This window comes from Mytilus galloprovincialis, chromosome 9 (genome assembly GCF_965363235.1).
Source record: "Mytilus galloprovincialis chromosome 9, xbMytGall1.hap1.1, whole genome shotgun sequence".
Lineage (NCBI taxonomy): Eukaryota > Metazoa > Mollusca > Bivalvia > Mytilida > Mytilidae > Mytilus > Mytilus galloprovincialis.
Window position 1 is genome coordinate 73,418,777 of NC_134846.1, and position 19,620 is coordinate 73,438,396.

Genomic DNA, 19,620 nt, shown 5'->3' on the forward strand with positions numbered 1-19,620 from the left:
TAACCTTATAAATAGTACCTAATGGACATGCTTCCAATTTACAAGCCTGAATACTTGATGGCGGATCACCGAGGCACAAAAAGTCGTCATTGGTATTTTCTGGTTCCCCACAAATTACAGGTCGTCTTTGAACACCTTTATCACAGGTTGTAGAACACTGAAAGTATATTTTAATTAGAAATTATAGGAACAGATAAATAAGACATACTAAATAATAGAATACAAAAATTGAAAGAATACATTCTCTGTGAAAAAGTGAAACACTTAAAATAGCATTGGACTATTTGTTTATATTTGATTGTTAAAATAATTATAGATAAGATTATGATACAGACAGGCAAGTTATAGGTATCACATATCATTAATAAAAAGACATTGATATTATTTTATCCTATTGTTACATTATTTTACGGCAAGTTTTTAAGTAAAGTTATTCTAAATAAGTATAATGGAGAATACATATAAACTAAGTGGTTTTTTTTAATATATTGTCCTACTTTTTGTTATGTAGCTAGAAAACAGTATGTTACCTTATTCCCCTTCCCATTTTGTTTACCGTTTTCGTCTCATATATTACTTGAAGTGAATGTTGATACTGCTGTTTCATATGTGTTGCTTTTGATCATGATTTTTAATGCTCCCTTAGTGTCATATTTCTCTTTTGAAACCGACCCTAAGAGACCCATTTTGGTAGCATAACACCCCCGTAGAAGTACTGTTTAGAAATGAAGTTTTTTTACTGGAATATAACCATAATCCGGTACTACCAACACCGAAAAAAAGAAGAAAAGAAAGCAAAATAACACACACCTATAGAACAGTCAAAATCAGCCTAAGTAAAATTATATTATGTAAATAATGCCGAGACAAAAAGCACTCGCTACCAGTTCAGTTGTGTATTTGAATAGCGCAATCCATTCATACTTAAACGAAAAAAATGTGCGAGTCTAACAAAGTTTAATCCTTCAAAATGTACAGAAGCATTAACTCGAACCAATTATCAGGTAAACACGAATCAACATGATATCTTGAAGATACGATAAATGGTCACTCCAGTTAAAAAGTATTTCTTACAAGCAATACACCACATAGCAACCAAAATTCTGAACCAAAATATATAACCTTATAAAAAAAAAAATATACACGAGCGCAAACTCATATCATAAATGTACAAAACTGTACACAAATGTATTTTTATAGTAAACAGGGAAAATACGCACAGAAATCGTCCTGTATTAAGGTTCGTCACTGTTCCGTTCGTGTAAAGTAGAATATTATTGAAGCTGGCAGTTAGTGGGAAATATATCTGATATCCTAATACTGAATACCCTCTAATTGAATTTCCAGATCCTCTGGAACTTTTATTCAAGATCTCTTTGGTGAATTAAACATTATGACAAAAACTCTGTCAATCATTTTTTTCACTATCATCTAATTTGAAACGAATGTGAAACCTAACACAGCTCTTAATAATAGTAATTACTCTTTATTAAACAACGTTTACACGTTCCTTCTTTGTGGTTGCCTTGATTATATTTTAATTCTTAACTTTAGGCGGATATAGAATTGAAAAAGGAGACAGATAAATGACTAAACATATTCAATTTTGAAACTTTGCAATACAAAGGTTACACTATAATTTGATTTGTTTTTTTTTCTTAATAATTTGTTGATGCAGTTTAGATGTTCAAAAATCCATGTAGGCAGATAACAGATGATCATATTATTATTAGATTAAGTTTAATTTCTAATCAGTTCAGGACTGATTGCATGCATTAAATACCTTGGACCAGTTTCCTGCTATCCATTCCTGATCACATTGACGTCTGTTGCATTCTTTAGATACAAACGGCATCTGAATGTCAGCGCAAAATTCAAAATGGACAAACTGAGTTGATCCATCTTCTTTGACCATATCACAATAATGCATCTGGTATGTTAGTCCATCATCACCACACATGGCGGTACAATTGGTCCAGAATGGAGAAGCAGTCCATTTATATTTTATACAAGGAATTCTATTACATGCTTGAATTTCACTAAGAGATACTAAATCAGCACACATATGTATAGAAACGTCATTTATAGTACCATTTGGCATAACCTCCTGACAAAATGACTTTTGAGTCTGTATTCCCATATCGCCACAGGTTGCCGTGCATTCCTCCCATTTTTCACTGTACTTTAAACGGAAAATACTGTATTTACATGGTGGGCCACTACAGTCTTTCTTGTATACAGGTCTTTGCAAATCATCACACATGTATATCTTCTCCGTCTCTGATGTGCCATTTGAGTACATTCTCTTACAATGGTAATCTCTAGTCTTATAACCAGTATTTCCACAAGGGACAGAACATTCACTCCATTCTTCATAATGCCATTCAAACCATTCAAACACACACTTATCTTGGGTACATGGTTTTGTACTATTTTCTGGGCGAATCAAGTTGTCACACATTTTCAAGCTGACAATGTCTGAAAAGCCATGAGAATCAATTTGCTCACAGAAAAATACTGGGAACTGTATTCCATTTTCACCACATTTTGCTGAACATTCTGTATATTCGTTGTTAAATCCCCATTGGTACCATTGTTGATAACATGGTTCTAATCGACAAGCCCTAGTTATATTAGGCTTTAAATTCACGCCACAAAAGGATTCATTAGCTACTTCTCTTTCTTCGCCCATTACATATGAACAATTGAAAATTTCGAACTGCCATCCTTCGAATCCACATGTAATCGGACATGCGGTCCACTGGTCTGTAGATTCCCACTCATAAAAACCGCATTGTTTTTCATTGCATGGCTGTGTATAATTTGGAGATGATGTATTGTCACAGTAAGATACATCCACTTGTATGAAAGAACCTGAAGGTGTTTTGTTTTCACACGTGTATTCTTGTGTCTGTATGCCTCCTCCACAAGTAACAGAACATTGTTTCCAGGTAAGCTGCATTGCCCAGACATATCTGAAAATACATCCAAACTAAGATGAAAAATCTAAAGCTATACATTTACCTGTTAACTAAGTTGTGAAGTCAAGCGTAGCACTTCTGGAACGATTATATCAGTCAAACAGAACTGATCCAGACTGGGTCAGATAATTGGCTACCAGTAAAGAGAGGGGGAAAGTGAAGCTGAAATCAGCGAAGTAAGTCCAAACTTTAAAGCTGTGAAATATCTGATCCTGTTGTGTTTTGGATCAGAATGTCTACAAGTAAAGGGAGGGGTGAAACAATGCATCAACTGAAATCAGCTAAGTAAGTCAACATTGTAAAGCTGTGAAATATCTGCTCCTGTTGTGTTTTCTTCTCGCTTATGCAATTATCTGTACTTCTTTTGTTTTAAAATTTAAGTGTATAATTGTTCCGGGTTCAGGTTCACCAAAAGAGTGATTCAGACAAACCAAATTATAGTGTTATGTTCTTTTTCACGGGTTCAACCGAACATAAAGCATTTCTTTTCAATACAAGGCTTAATGACACAAACACAAATATTCTATGGGATGTAGGTTTGCAGCATCCAGTCGTTTAATAATACATTCGGAACATAATAACAACATGTGAACAAAAATTTAGAATGGCAGGTGTTATGCAAAAAACAATCCTTTTCAAATTGGCTTCACTAGAAGTATAATCAACAGCCTGCACAATCTACAAAATACAATTACAAACATTAGAAACAATTCACAACTACATGTAAATAAATGATAACAGAAAATTTAATAAATACTGTAACTTTGGACAGTGTAAATGTACATGTGTTGAATTGTACTATAATTCTATTAGAAATATATTATACGTGTAAAAGACAGTACCTATAGAACAAAAGTGAATCCACCCATGCAAATTGCTACGCATAACGGTATTCGTTAAGCCTTATTACGAAAAGAAATTTATTTATGTTCTTTTCACGGGTTCAATCGAACATAAAGCATTTCTTTTCTATACAAGGCTTAATGACACAAACACACATATTCTATGGGATGTAGGTTTGCAGCATCCAGTCGAGACAAAAGGCGAAAGAGTGCATATCAGATGCCAAGGTTTTTAGAAACAGAAAGTCTTTTTTCAATACTGTCTTTCACATATTCGTCTTTAGCATTTTCGGATCGCCAACGGCCGTGCACTTTGAAAAGCCTATCTGAAATCCCGTTGTTAGCGGCTTGAGTAGCGCCTCCGCTTCGTAAACTATGCAAACCAAATTGCTTCATGGCTAACCCTATTACGTACAAAGCTTCAAGAAGAATTTCTCTGGCTCTAGTATAAGATAAAGGCTTATTTATTTTACTCAATACTAAAGTGGGTTTTTTTCGGACTGCAAAGAACGAAAAATGTACTCCGAAGAATTAATCTTAAGACTTGCTAAGTCACAATTATGTTTTAAAAAATTAACAGGACAAGTCGGCATATCCGTACTTGCTATTATAATTATACTACCTTGTCTATAAATATCGGTCTTGCTATTGTGAACTATAATTTCAACGTGTGTATTATAAAAAACTGATATCACTCATTCTTATAAGCGAGAGTTCTTTGTATCTAAAAAAATCCAGCATAAGTCAATGATAACATACAAAGTAACCTACAGTTGGACAAGTTAGAAATATCATGATACAGGTTAAATAATTTAACAATCATATCCGTTGTAATTGGTTCCTTCTTTTGTATGGTTTTAGTCAAAATTTGTTCCCCCTTCTAAGACAATGTTTGACAGTGAACTGCAACAAGGGTTTGGATATAAAAACAGTTTCCATTCCTTACTCAAAGAGATCTGCAAAAGAAATGGAAAGATATACAATATCCTTTCAAGGACAGAAAATCACGGCCGGGTCCGTGACACAAGCGGCCAGGTCCGCATACGCAACACATGTACACTGTACAATCTACAGTTACAGTATCAAAAATACAAAAAGCGGCAAGGTCTGCATAAAGATTTTTTTCTCAAAATTCGTTCATTTATTTTTGGCATCAAGTTTCAATACAAGCACATTTGAAATAAACATGCTTTCGTTAAAAAAAAAATTCTAAGCAGATCCCCTGTTTAAAAAATTAGAAGGGGTTTCATACTCAACAAAATCTTGCACTAAACTAACAAACTTGCCAGTGTCAACAGACACCAGCATCGGCCAGAAAACTGTCGATTTCCACTTCCACTTAAAGGGATAACCAATGTACCTTTAGCTTTATATAATTGAATATGATTTATAGTGTGAGCTATTAAAGATACAGGTGGCACGAGCCAATTATTATCCCTTGACCAATCAAACGTGAACGCATCAATGCCTTTTGTTAAAGGATCAAAGAAGTTTGAATTATACCTTGGGATTTTAGTATTGTTACTGTAGCAAATCGATCTATGCTTAAAGGTCTCCATATTTTATCAAAATAATGGAAAATTCTGTTCGACACCGACCAATCGTCAAAATCAAATATTTTACTATACCGATTCGCGGTAGTATTCAAAGTTCTTGGTATCCACTCAATTTTCAAAAACACGGAGTTTTCTATACAAAAATAAAAAGTCTCCATAGCTAGATTGTGCAAATCCTGTTTCATACTGCCAACTTCAGATATGTGAGCTACGCTTTTGTTATAATTGAATAATTTTACAAATTTATTTTCAAAATGACCCGGAAAGCTTTTCAAAGTCAAAAGCACTGCCTTTAGTTCTCTCTAAGTTTAACAAAATCTTTGTGTTCAAAAGCAGATCTATTGTTATTCAAAAATACAGAAGTAGGTGTATCAGTAAATTTCAAGTATAGGTAAAACTAAATTTAACTATCAGCCAATAAAAGTTTTTCTTTCCAAAATTGTAAGCTGTTATATAATCGACCTTTTACATTATAAACTTGTACTGACTCATTCTCAAACTCGTATGTGTCTAAACATAAATTAAAGTCGATCAAAGATAATACCTCATTTGGAACTGCTGGTGTTGTTAGACTGTTGGCTTTTTTGGACAGTTAGACGACCAGTGTCCTGTGGCACCACAGTAGTAGCATGTGTCTTGGGAAGATGGTCTTTTCCTAGCTCTGAAGTTTGAGGGACTGGATCTTTGACCATTATAACTTGTTTGTGAACCATTTGTATAGCTTCTTGTTTCAGGTGTTTCTCTAAAGCCACGAAAAAGTTTGTCAGCTGCAAATTTCTTTGATGTGTTTTGGGGTGCGACTGCCTTTCTTTTACGAATTGACCTGGTTTCGGCCTGTCGAAGACGGCGCTCATCATCAGAGTTATCAGCAAGAGGGTTACCTTCATACTCGCTAACGGTGTCTCAAACATGCTTGTCACCAATCTTAACAGCTTTGTTACGAGCAGCAATATCTTGTTGGACTTTTTCAATAGTTTGTAGGGCAAAGTCACGATTATCTGAAAAGACTTGAAGATCTTCTTTTTCTGTTTCTCCAATGCGCTGTCTAAATGCTTGGAAAACAAAGAGAAAGCATCAGCTGTAGGGTTGCTCGTAGGATTATCAGCTTCTCTGCTATGATGAATTCTTGCAGATGTACGTTCAGGAGAACTTTGGATTTCTTCGTCAGACATGAAGGAGAAGAAAGTCAAACAGACCTTAACAGCAATTGAATTGAACGTATAGACTGATTGAATGCAAACCGTCGAATGATTTAACTTCCCGCTTAGTATGCACGGGTGAATCCACCCGTGCAAATTACTACGCATAACGGTATTCGTTAAGCCTTATAACGAAAAGAAATTGATATATATTTTTTCTTGGTTGATTTCTATTGAGACAAATCTTTCATTACATGGGTATTCTTTACTCCTGCATAATAAAACCTATCAAAATACTGAGTTCCTTTTGATTTGTGAATAAATTTGAATCAACGTTAACACGATTTGATAAATAAGGTGAATAAAACGCACTTTATTGCATGTATTGTGCTAAACTGAATAATACGTTGGCTCACTGAGCCTCGATCTTCCCTTTTCTTCTGCTTTTATCTTTTTTCGTTTATTATCCTCACTATTATTGAATTACACTAAAGTGCATATCATGTACCAATTGACAAAACCATTGTCGACAGAATAGGGTCTAGGGACTGTAATTAGTATTCTGTTAATAATACTTAATCTATCTAATTGTAATACTTACTATTGAACGAATGATCTACCAGGAGACAAGAATACCCAATTACTTAAAAAATACAGAAAATGTAACTCTTTTGTGGTTAATTTAAAAATCGATATGTTTTCTTCTGTTGAACTTTTTCTACCTTCAGATATACACAATATTCAAAACTGCATGGTTTATAACTTAGTACATCAGATGCTGCTTTCTTTAACATGTTACTCACGATTTGTTCTCGAATTATGACTATTTAGAGAACAAATCATTTTTATAGTTGAAGAGCAATAAACAGTAAACTATTCATTTTTTTTTACCAAATCTGTTTGAGTTATGTCTGAGGGAATAAAACTCTTAATCTTTCGATTGATTGTAGTACATGTACTTTATGAATAGTAGATTACTTACGACCGCTTCGATCATATTTCATGTGATAATAATTACTTGTGATCAGATTTCATGTGATAATAATTACTTTGGTGATGACGAAACATTCACGAGTAGTGCATCGACCAAGCATTTATAAATACTCACAAAAAGTGAGTATAATAGATTCAAAAGCTGTAGTAAAAATGTTTCAATAAAAATGGAATAAATTAAACGTTCAGAATTTTTTGTTGTAATATTTTCATTTTAGAATGTTCCTGATGTAAATACTAGATTTGCCTGAAATCTACTTGTAAATCAACCCAATGTCCGACAAAAGTGAACTTGTAGATTTTACTTTTCTGGGTAGCAATCAACCTCATTCAATTGCATAGTATATTACATTTGATTCTCTTTTCGAGAGCGTGTGTCTATCAAGGGTTTTTCTTGACAGAGCGCAATTAAATGCACATTTACTGCTCATATAATGTCAATTAGCCTAAACTGATATGGTCAATTCATTGTTTTAAACTACCATAACACATTAGTTGATCATTATCAACTTACTATCTGTCAAATGACCTTAGACCTCTCTGTTTTTATTTTTATTTTACCTTTTACGTTTTATACCGTTACCGTTGCGCTTACGGGCTTTCGCTTCTAAAGCATTGTTTCTTAACTCGAACGTACAATAAAAATTGTCCATTCGTAAATGCATACTGCTAGAGATTAAAGCTGTTTAGATGTCATCGTTTTTTGTTTCCTTCTATATAATAGGTTGTAGTTACATTTTATACAATAATTTTACTCACAATTAGTTTGATTAAAGAATTTTGAAGCTTCTCAAAGAGGGGCGAAATATACTAGAGGGACAGTCAAACTCATATATCGAAAATAAACTGACAACTCTATGGCTTACAACGAAAAAGACAAACAGGTAAAATAATAGTACACAAGTCACAACATAGAAAACTAAAAGACTAAGCAACACGAACCCCACCAAACACTGGGGGTGATTTCAGGTGCTCCAGAAGGGTCAGCAGATCCTGCTCCACATGTGGCACCCGTCGTGTTGCTCATGTTATTACACATATCGACACCTATCTATTTAACAATATCTAACCAATAAGCTTCACATTTAATAAAAAAAATTGTTATATCGAAAAATTTTCCTACAAAACAACTTATGGACTGATTTTATTTGTTTTAATATCAAATACAGATATATCCAGGGAAAACTAAATTAAAAAGAAACTCAATATCATTTATCTATCCCTAACTCATAATTTAACTCACGTCTCTGCATCGCAAGGTTTTCTTTCACATTTGATTGGTTCATCAGTTTTGCTGCCAACATATAAGCAACGGTCGTCTATTACGGATTCTTTTGTGTCCTTGTCTATGCATTTATTCACGATATGCTGTGTTCCTAAAATAGTTGATTTATATTTATACTGAAACGTTACATGATGGTGTATTGCATATTTAAACTTGAAACATTACACAAACGTAGAAACATTGGTTGGATGTGCCTATTGCAATATATTTTCATTTATCAAGATGCACAATCATTCAGTTCAACACTTCCATAAACCTCTTTCTAAATAATTAACATTAATGTCTCGAGGAAATCAAAGCCGAGCTAAAAAGTCATTGTGAAACTACTTATTCTAGATTTGACGTGAATCAGATGTTGATAGTAAAAAAATTCCAAAGATTGTTTAGAGTACATGTAGTCTAAAGACTATTTCATCTTGCAACAGTATTTAAACATTTGACTTTTGCACACTTTACATGAATATTTCCTATTCCAAACTAAAAGACAAATTGAAAGAGTTAGTCCTGCTTTGTTTCAAAAGAATGACCCACGTAGATACAAGAACCATGTAATACGGAGGGATAAATAATAATTTGTAAAAAAAAAATCATTTTGATTGACACAAAAAATTCTCTGAAACTGACATTGTCAACATGTTTGATCTCTAAAAAGACAACATCTTTATTACGTTTGAAGAATGGTTTTTTTCAACAATAAAATCGGCATACCCATGGGAACGAACTGAGTCTCTCATTTTGTTAACTTGTTTTTTTATTCACATGAGGCTGATTTCATGCATAATAAAAAAAGTTAGCAGAATCAGTTAACTTTACTTCCGCTATATAAATAAAGGCAACAGTAGTGTTCCGCTGTTCAAAACTCATAAATCTATGGACAAAAAACAAAATCGGGGTAACAAACTAAAACTGAGGGAAACGCATTAAATATTAGAGGAGAACAACGACACAACATTAAAATGTAACACACACAGCAACGGACTAAGCATTAGATAACATCCGATGAGAATAACCAATATAACATCAAAACCAAATATATGAATATGGGATAGAAAAGAACCGTGACACGTCTTATAGTAATGTGAATTCACACTCAAAAATAGGAGAAAACAAACGACACAACGGAAACACAACGTAAAAATGTTTCACACACAGAAACGAACTATGATATAACAATGGCCATTTTCCTGACTTTGTATAGGACATTTTTAAAGAAAAAAATGGTGGGTTGAACCTGGTTTTGTGGCATGCCAAACCTCGCACTTTGATGGCACCGTTAAATATAACATTAAAATGACAACATAATAATGCAGGACTACAATACAAATAAATAGCAGAACGTATTAGGCATAGAAACACATGAATAATAGATAACAAAAGGCATCAGGTTTAAAATTCATTACGTCAAAAACGCGCCTCGTCCAAACTTTCTCACTTTCTCACTTTGGTGTCGATGTTGAAAGCGTCTATCTAATCGAACTTGAGATAAAGGATACAAAATATACAGTTAAGTCTGTCTTATATCTTCACTTGCATGCAAACATTGACAATGAGGGTCGGTTTAAAACAACACTTTACGATAAAAAATTTGATTTCAGCTTCCAAGATTTTCATTTTTCTTTTCTATGTAGCAACATTCTTGTAGGGCCTGCATTCGGAGTATATATCTCCAGGTTTAAAAAGATATTCAAGGGTTTGTATTTCCTATCGTGATAACCTTGTTAGAGGGTTAATGCCCACAAATAGGCTATTAAACCAAGAGTTTAATTGGTAAAGTTGAAATCATTCCTTCGTCAGTTTTAATGTAGTCATCACGAGTTTGTTGACTGTTAATCTGGTATATTTCGTTCTTTAATGGAATATCCGTTTCACAGATGATAACGGCTATGTTCAAAATGTCGTTAGTACATCCCAGTCCAATTTTCCTTAATGTGCGCTACGGAATTACACTTAATACCGGGGTTTAATTAATATGAGCAACACAACAAGTGCAACATGTGGAGCAAGATTCCCTTCCAGGGGCACCGATTACCCCCAATTTTGTGGTTGGTTCGTGTTGGTCAGTCTTTAGTTTTCTTTGTAATGTTTCGTGTACTGTTTTCTGTTGGTCTTTTTCTTTTAAACAATGGTGTTGTCAATTGACTTTGAATTGCCTTGTTGTGTCTTATGTCTCTATTGTTGAAATATTTTCGATTTGATGCATATATGTTCAAATTTGTCATACAATATTTTAGACTAACAGTACCATAATTAATATCGAATGTGTTTACTGACAACAGTTACTTAATTCCAATGTTTATGTGTAAACCAGCTGTGCAAGTTAACCATTCACATATAATTCAGATGTTAACATTACAACAAGTGATATGGACTTTGTCAAACATTCTAATCGCAAAAAAGATAGGCAAACAAACCTTGGTGATAGCACATCTTTAACTAGTCTTTACTGGTTATTAGACTTACCATCTCCACACGTTACAGAACAATCTGTCCAATGATCATACACCCATTCATATTTACTCTTTTCAAAGGTAAAATCGTCTTTTTTAACAATATACTCATAATTTACTCTTGCTTTTTGGTACTTGTTCTGTGGCATCATCTAAAATATAGAAACAAAAACCGCAATGAACCTGCTACAAACCATCCCTTTTTAATAATTTGATTGAGATTATTTCCTGAGATTAAAGTCTACAAATAAGCTCATCATAGATACCAGGATTGAACATTTGTATTTGCAAGCTATATGAAAACACATGCCATCTGATTTTTTGTTAATTTGTTTCCAATTGTTTAAGTTCAACTACTGCTGTATTGGTGATAAAGAGATCGCACTGCTTTCATTTATTGTTCGCCTTTTAGCAGTTCAAATATATTGGAGGATCACCTTTTTTTATGTTATTGAACTACATATGTAGTAAAGATCAAAGTTTAAGTGTGCATGCGAACTGAATGGATAAACGAACTGGAATTTAACAGGAAAGGAAGAATCGTTTGAAGAGTAAATGTTTAAGATCTAAGGCATGACATATATGTTTGTAAATGCTTTTGTTATATCTTATATTTCATCACAATCATACGGTGGAGTCATTATCCGAATGCCAGAAATGAAATTATACGTATTGAATTTGCTGAGTTTGATCTTCCCATAAGACAAATCTAAGATTGGGAAAGCAAACTATGATTCATGCACATCAAAAGACACTAAAACCTATCAGGACTTAGTAGAAGAACGTATTTTGTCAAATTTGCCTTGGGATTTGGAATCAAAGTTGCTACATAAAAAATAATTAGGATACCATTAGTTCCAACGGTCTTCTTAACGGTCCAAGTGATTTCAAGGATTCACGGTTATATTGGTTTTCATACTCAAACCATGCTCCATTCATTACAATTTTCTTTGAACGAGTCGCAAGCCTTCTGTTTCCATTTAAATAGTATATTCCATAAGCAGGGTCCCTTACCGCTAAAACAAAGATAATATATAATTCCAAAATAAAACAAAAGATGTAAAATTGTATTAAACAGCAATTCTTATTGTTCTTCTGCTACTTAAATTTAAATCATAAATTATGAAGCTTAAAACGCCGAATTATCTGTACATTCTTTGAAATTCTAGTAATAACGTTAACGGTACCAATTTTCCTGCACCAGATGCGCATTTCGAGAATACATTTCTCTTTAGTAAAGGATTAAAAAATGTGTGAACCTGAACCAAAATTTTTATAAATTCAACAAAATAGTGTTTAAACCGTAAAAGTAACATTCAAACTATTCGAGCATGTTGAATAAATCTCATGAAACTTGTACACTAACTTAAAATACGTAGAACCTACCGAAAAAATGTGACGCTGATTGTCCTTCAGTAATAACTATTTTTCTTGAGTTTGCTGGTATAACCAATATTCTTTCATACCTTGGCGGCCCTAAAACATTCTTTAAAATTCACAATTTTGTTTTACCTAGTTTCTAAGTGCTTCCATTATAACTATTTTGACCTTAACCAAATATTGAAAATCAAACTGAAACTGACAACAGTAGGCACTGAAAAATCATTGATTATAAAATAATAAGATCAGTTATAAGATGCATACAAACTCTATTTAAGTGCTATTGAACTTATATGTATTTTATTTCGTTTGAAATAGGGTTTTTCCCGTTCGCTATTTGTAGTAATTATTGATAGATGGGACCTAGAATAACTAGTTCGGATACTGGTTTTGTAATAGTATGTACTATTTATAAATTTGATGTCAGGTGCAGGAGGCACAAGGAAAGTTTTGGCGGTTTTTACGGGTGGGGTTTAATGGTACTATATAAAGTTTGGCATTTAAATGTATTAGTATCGAAGGTGCTCGCAGTTACGTCGAATGGAAGTTGGTCACATATATATATGTATATATGTAGTTGCTACTATGTTTATTGTACGTACAGGCGTTGGAGGTATTAGCCGAGGAAAAAGAAACGATGCGAAAGAGGAACAATGTCATATGTCATGTATTTATATATTGTTTCAATCGAAGACATATGTACAATAAATTAAAATAAAATATTGTATCGCAAGAGAAAATAAGATGCTACTGCGAGCAACTAATCCTATATCTTTGCTTGTTTTGTTGATAGCCTATTGAATTTAGAGATCAAATACTTTAAATTCGGACGAGCAGAGCGAGGGAGAATTTAAATAATATTCATAAGAAAAGACGTACATATTTAGTTTCTACTAAATGTGTCGCTACGATGCCTCTACAACGAGTTTGAACAAATGATTGTTTTTTCAAAAAGACAGAAAGACGGAAATACGAAATAAAAGACTGACGTTTGACTCATTCTTTACATGCTTGCCACTTACTGTCAACGGGTTAAAATCGAAAACTAGAAAATACCAACAGGACAACTGTCTTGTACCAGTTAAAATCTTTGTATTTCATTTTCAAGTTGTCAAAATAACATATTCTATGAACCTGGTTTCATGACTAAAACCGCATGTTTGTTGATACATGAGGGTTAATACATTAACACATTGCGACGATTTTACTTTTATATCTGGACATCAAACATTTGTAATCTCATGTTAAACTATTAGAAAATGATAATTCTATCATTTTGAACACATAAATATTTGGGTACATTGTTTATTTTTCTTAATGTAAATGAGTTTTACTTTCGCAATTTTCTCCGTATTGTTGGTAGATATAGGAAGATGTGGTATGAGTGCCAATGTGACAACTCTCCATCAAAGTAACAGTTTATAAAAGTAAACCATTATAGGTAAAGGAACGGCATTCAACACGGAGACTTGTCTTACAACGTAGAGCAAGCTATGAAGGGGCCAAATATTACTAGTGTAAAACCATTCGAACGGGAAAGCCAACGGTCTAATCTATAGAAAAACTAATCTGATTTTGAAGTTGAACAGAAGTATACTACTTTTCCCTTTGTTTAACTTACACCGTTCGTATCTAAACATTCGTTCGTATGTGCCTTTAACAAGTTTACAGTCGGAACCATTACCACCACACACACCACAGTCATCATATGTTTCAGTAGAATTCATCTCTCCATCACATCCCACTTTCTACAACAAGAAAAGCGTATATTCCAACTATCATTCAAAATAAAGTAAAAACATGATATAGAGGCATTAGTATATTCAATATTCATTGTGAAAGTGTGTCCTCAAGATACCTATGAAATTAATCATATCCTATTGCATTTCGACCAAAGATGCATAACTGGATCGTGCATCACTGTATTGAATAAATATGTTATAAAAGCGTTACCTACAATGTTGTATTGTTTGGTCTGTCAAGTGGTTCACGAAATTTCTTTTCAAAAACAACTATTTATTTCAGCAATGAAAGCCGGGATTGATTGAACCAAAAAATCTCTGAAACTGAAGTTGGTAAGTTATTTGAATTTTTGAAAAATGACACATTTGTTACGTTTTCAGGAAGGGGTATTCAACAAACGATCGGCTATTCTTGCTGAATTTTTTTCCAAAGACGTCATATATGAGCATCTTGTGAGAATCAAAAGAGGCTATAATTCTTCTTGTACATCACGCTATAGCGATGATGCCATGTAACTAGAAAATTGAAGGATTGTTTCCTATGTTGAATACATTTCATCTATGTGGCATGTCTCCTATAAAACTTGAAATAAGGGATATCACAGACACATTTAATAGATATAGGAAGATTAGGTATGAATGCCAATGAGACAACTCGCCATTCAAGTCACAAAAGCAACAAATAGAAGTTTTTAACGACCTTGACTGTCTATACAGCCCTTGCACAGTCAGTACCATCCAAGTCTGCTTCATATCTTGACTTACATATAGAAATAGCAACATTCCAGAAGAGCCTGCATATATAGTATATCTCCTAGTTAATACAATAATCAAGAGCTTGCGATTTAGATTTTGAGTTTCTGCTATCGAGAAAGGTATTGAGTCAATAGTTTCAAGTGATATTGAAGTCCCAACTCCACAAAAAATCACCGACGCCATCACGCTTTTGTTGACAGTGATGGAATAAGGGACGACATCAAAAGTTCAATGTAGGATAAAAAACTTAATTCACATAGTTTTTTCGCTGACCCCTCTATCCCCTTCTTAACTTAATTTGGGAAAAATTTATTTACCTATATGGATATATGTAAAATCGATTTTAGATTAACAAAACTTGCAGCAAGGTTGACCCCCACCCCCAAACTATTCGATTTAAGTTTTTTATCCTACATCAATCTTTTGATGTCGTCCCTGACTCCTCACAGATGCCGATGGATGTGTTCCAATTGTCGTAACAACAGTTTCTTCCTCTTTTCCGCGAATCTAACATCCCAATATAAGACTCAAATATGGGCAGCATGCGGATGTCACATGTAGAGTAGAATCTGATTATTCTTAAGTGAGGTTAGTGGGATGCGGTTTGCTCAAGCTGGTTTTCTATGTTGTGTTTTGTGGACTGTTCGACATTGCCAGTTTGTCTTCGACTTATGAGTTTTAATATGCTTTTCTTATCTTCTATGTTTCTATGTATCTCTTAAAAAAGGGAATATTAGATAAATGCACTCGACTTCATTCTTAATCAATAAAACCTACAACATCTTAAATTAAGATGCAACAAATTCATGTCCAGTATATGCAATCAAAGATTTCTTTAGAACATTTATAAAAAGAGATTTGCATAAAAAATATCCAAACATATTTGTAGCTGATTTCCAATATCATAATTGCATCAACCTTTTCGTATTTTTTTTTGTAATTAAAAGGTAAAATCACAAAAATACTGAACTCAGGGGAAAAACAATTCAATCAAGTCCATAATCACATGGCAAAATCAAATAACAAAACGCATCAAAAACGAATGGACGAGAACTGTCATATTCCTGACTTGGTACAGGCATTTTCAAATGTAGAAAATGGTGGATTGAACCTGGTTTTATAGCTAGCTAAAACTCTCACTTGTATGACAGTCACATCAAATTCCATTATATTGTCACCGATGCGTGAACAAAACAAACAAGACACAATAGGTAAAAAAGTCAAAAAAATAGGGGTACAGCAGTCATCATTGTGTTATCATCTTAATCACTATAAAAACAACAAATGTAACGAAGAAGCACAAAAAGGCATACATCAAATTTGACATCCTCATTATGTTTATATTATACGATTTAATTAAAACTGTAATAAAGAGTCTACATTTCGTAGTATAAAAATGCCCGCTTTGAACGACATAAATATGTTCTAAAACTAAAACGGATGATTCTTTGAAAATTACACAATTTCACATCTGGTGTAGGTAATTCACAATAATCTTAAAGACTAGTTTTGACTGATGATAATATATGTTATTTCTTGGGTAGATGTTTCATGAAGCATGTGGCAAAATAAAAATTATTGCTTTGTTTGAAATACTGAATGTAATTTACTTACCCAGCACTCGCCTTTTACACATATGTTGTTTGGATTTTCATAGGTACAGGGTGTGCCATCCTCAAGATCCATATCTTCAAAACTCCTTGTTTGTCCTGTATCATTGGACTGACATGTAAATTTACACTGGTCTTTTTCTATGAAAGAGGAATTTCTTTGTTTAATGTTTTATGTTCTATGTGTTCATCTTTTTTATTCTAATTAAATAAGAACGCTTAAAATATGGATACAGCATATAATTATGATTTATATATTTATGTAATCAAAAGTATTGAACGATGCATGTATTTGTACTAAACTAAACGTATGCACGATTTTTTATATTTACATCGAATCTATAAAGTATTATCGACAGTAAATAATCATTCAATGAATGTTGAAGCCTTTCAACGTTTGATTTGTTACGAAAGTGTGCTGGATTGTGACCTTAAGGAACAATCAACACAGTGCACGTGGGTCACGTATCAAATAAGTAAATTGGTAATTATCTTTATATTTTCATTCGTTCTCATTTGTAAATAAACGTTTTCTGAACAGTTGTTTAATAATTTGTTGTTCTAAATTTGTTCTTTGAAAATCAGATATCATTATTAACCGCTAACTGCATGTTTGTTTACGGTATATTTATGAGGATTAGGATGATATAAAGGATTTTCTTTTACAAGAAAGTTCACGTACACTTTCTTTTATAATAAAACGTAGCTATGTAAGTATGTTTAAAAAAAGAAGTAAAATCACAAAAATTACTGAACTCCGAGGAAAATTCAAAACGGAAAATCCTTAACTAAATGGCAAAAACAAAGCTAAAACGCATCAAACGAATAGACAACAACTGTCAAATTCCTGAAATGGCACATGCATTTTCTTATGTAAAAAAAAATGGTTGATTAAACTTGGTTTTATAGCAAGCAAAACCTCTCACTTGTCAGACAGTCGTAAAGGTTTACATTATATTGACAACGATGTATAAACAAACAAACAGATATAATAGGTAAACATGTCACAAATAGGGGTACAGACAAGATGTATGAAAAACTGTAAATTTTGTATTCAAATATGAAGTTTCATGTGACTTTAACACAATGGTTACATAGAGGCGAAATATACTAAAAGGGATACTAACACCTATGAGTCATTCAAATTGCTTTGAAATTTGATTTGATACATTTCATTGATTTGTAATGTCACCCCTCACTAGGTTCATTGACTAATCATTTTGAGGTTTCTTAAAATATGTTTTTTATACAGAGATAGTCGAAGTGTAAGCATATATCTAATATGCTGCATTACATATAATGACTTTTAGCGCTGAGTTTTCTTCTTTTCTATTTTCCCTAAGGTATCTATAAAACAGTATTACAAACTACCGATCTCTTAGTTAAGGTGGTACCCAACACTTTAACTAAAATTAATTTGGCTCATTTAATTTTCATAAAATTTTGACAAAATATTTACTTTGACTCTTTGACAAAAATGTAAAAAAATCAAAAAAATTTGAACCAACTGTTTTATCCAAAAAATTACACTGGTTATATAGGAGTTTGATAAACATTTATTTTGATCATTGAGAACTTAATATCCCCTTCACTACACAACGTAATTAAAACGTTTACCTGAGTTTACAGAGTTATCTCCCTGTAGTGTTAGGTACTACCTTAAATTCAAAAAGGAGAAGTTCATAAAAACGGACAAAATCAAACGTTATCAATCAACGGAACAAATGAAAAACAACTGTGATAATTCTGACTTGGTACGGACAATTTCCAAATGTATGACAGTTGTTCATAGTTTCGTTGAATAAACAAAATTGGGTGAGCAACTAAAACGGACATATTAGGTAAATGTGACAACAATTGGGATGCAGTAATAAAATTTATGAAAACATACATAATTTCAGTCTAAGATGTTCACACAAATGTACAAATGAATTGAACAAGACGCCAACAAAAATGAATTATTCTACCTTTTTCCTTTTGATAAGCCAGCCATGTGTGAGCAACGCCTCTTATTGGTATTCCATTCAAAGCAGAACACTGCAGAGCCCGTAGGTCTGAGTACTCTTTACATTCTTTCTAAACAATAAAACAAAACAGATTGGATAGAGTTATAAAACAAACAATGTGTATATTTAATGCGTTTCCCTCAGTTTTAGTTTGTTACCCCGATTTTGGTTTTTGTCCATAGATTTATAAGTTTTGAACAGCGGTATACTAATGTTGCCTTTATTTAGTACGTTTTAACGTTTTTGGATCGTACATTTTGTTTTAAATGACTTTTTGCAATAGGAAAACAAAAATAAATGTATTTTTTCCAATGAACTGATACCTTAAAAACAACTTGAATAGTATCGAATTTAAGGTCTGGGATACAGTAGACACTTCATTTTAAGAATTGTCAAATTAACAATTGAAAAAAAACACAATTACAAATGTGTACTATTTAAAGTTATTTACTTGCAAAAAAGAAAGAAGTGTAAAAATGTATTAGCATATGCATAATAAGTACGTACTCCAGTTGAACATGTATACACTTCTTTATCATCACCTTCACAAGGTTTTCCACCAAATGCTGGTCTATAATAAATAATACATTATCTAATCAAGTTGATATTTGTGAATCAAAAGACAATGTCTGCATATATGAATCATAATGTAGCTGCACGTCCATAAACCAAAAGTGAAAAATCCAATTTTGTATAATTAAAGAAAACAACACCATAGAATGTTGAGATAAAATGTGAAAAGATATCTCTTATAATATAAGAAGATACCTTCAGATAAGAAAACGAAAAATGGGGTCACTTGCTATCTGAGTTATCTTCCCATATTTTGGCAAAGTTGGAAAAAAAATAGTCAAACAAACATGCAGCCGAAAATACGATCAAA

At 32.8% G+C, this 19,620-nt stretch overlaps 1 protein-coding gene across 1 annotated transcript in view; it reads right to left on the reverse strand.

The window, feature by feature from the left end:
- The window catches only part of LOC143045889 (A disintegrin and metalloproteinase with thrombospondin motifs 3-like), a 44,070-nt gene that overhangs the window by 2,842 nt on the left and 21,608 nt on the right, over window positions 1-19,620 (reverse strand). The window contains exons 13-22 of the mRNA XM_076218714.1: window positions 19,245-19,308; window positions 18,699-18,807; window positions 16,736-16,872; window positions 14,245-14,371; window positions 12,630-12,719; window positions 12,093-12,259; window positions 11,257-11,395; window positions 8,755-8,887; window positions 1,784-2,975; window positions 19-157 (exon numbers count right to left, since the gene is read on the reverse strand). Coding sequence (XP_076074829.1) covers window positions 19-157; window positions 1,784-2,975; window positions 8,755-8,887; window positions 11,257-11,395; window positions 12,093-12,259; window positions 12,630-12,719; window positions 14,245-14,371; window positions 16,736-16,872; window positions 18,699-18,807; window positions 19,245-19,308 — 2,297 coding nt within the window. The remainder of the gene's footprint in view (window positions 1-18; window positions 158-1,783; window positions 2,976-8,754; window positions 8,888-11,256; window positions 11,396-12,092; window positions 12,260-12,629; window positions 12,720-14,244; window positions 14,372-16,735; window positions 16,873-18,698; window positions 18,808-19,244; window positions 19,309-19,620) is intronic.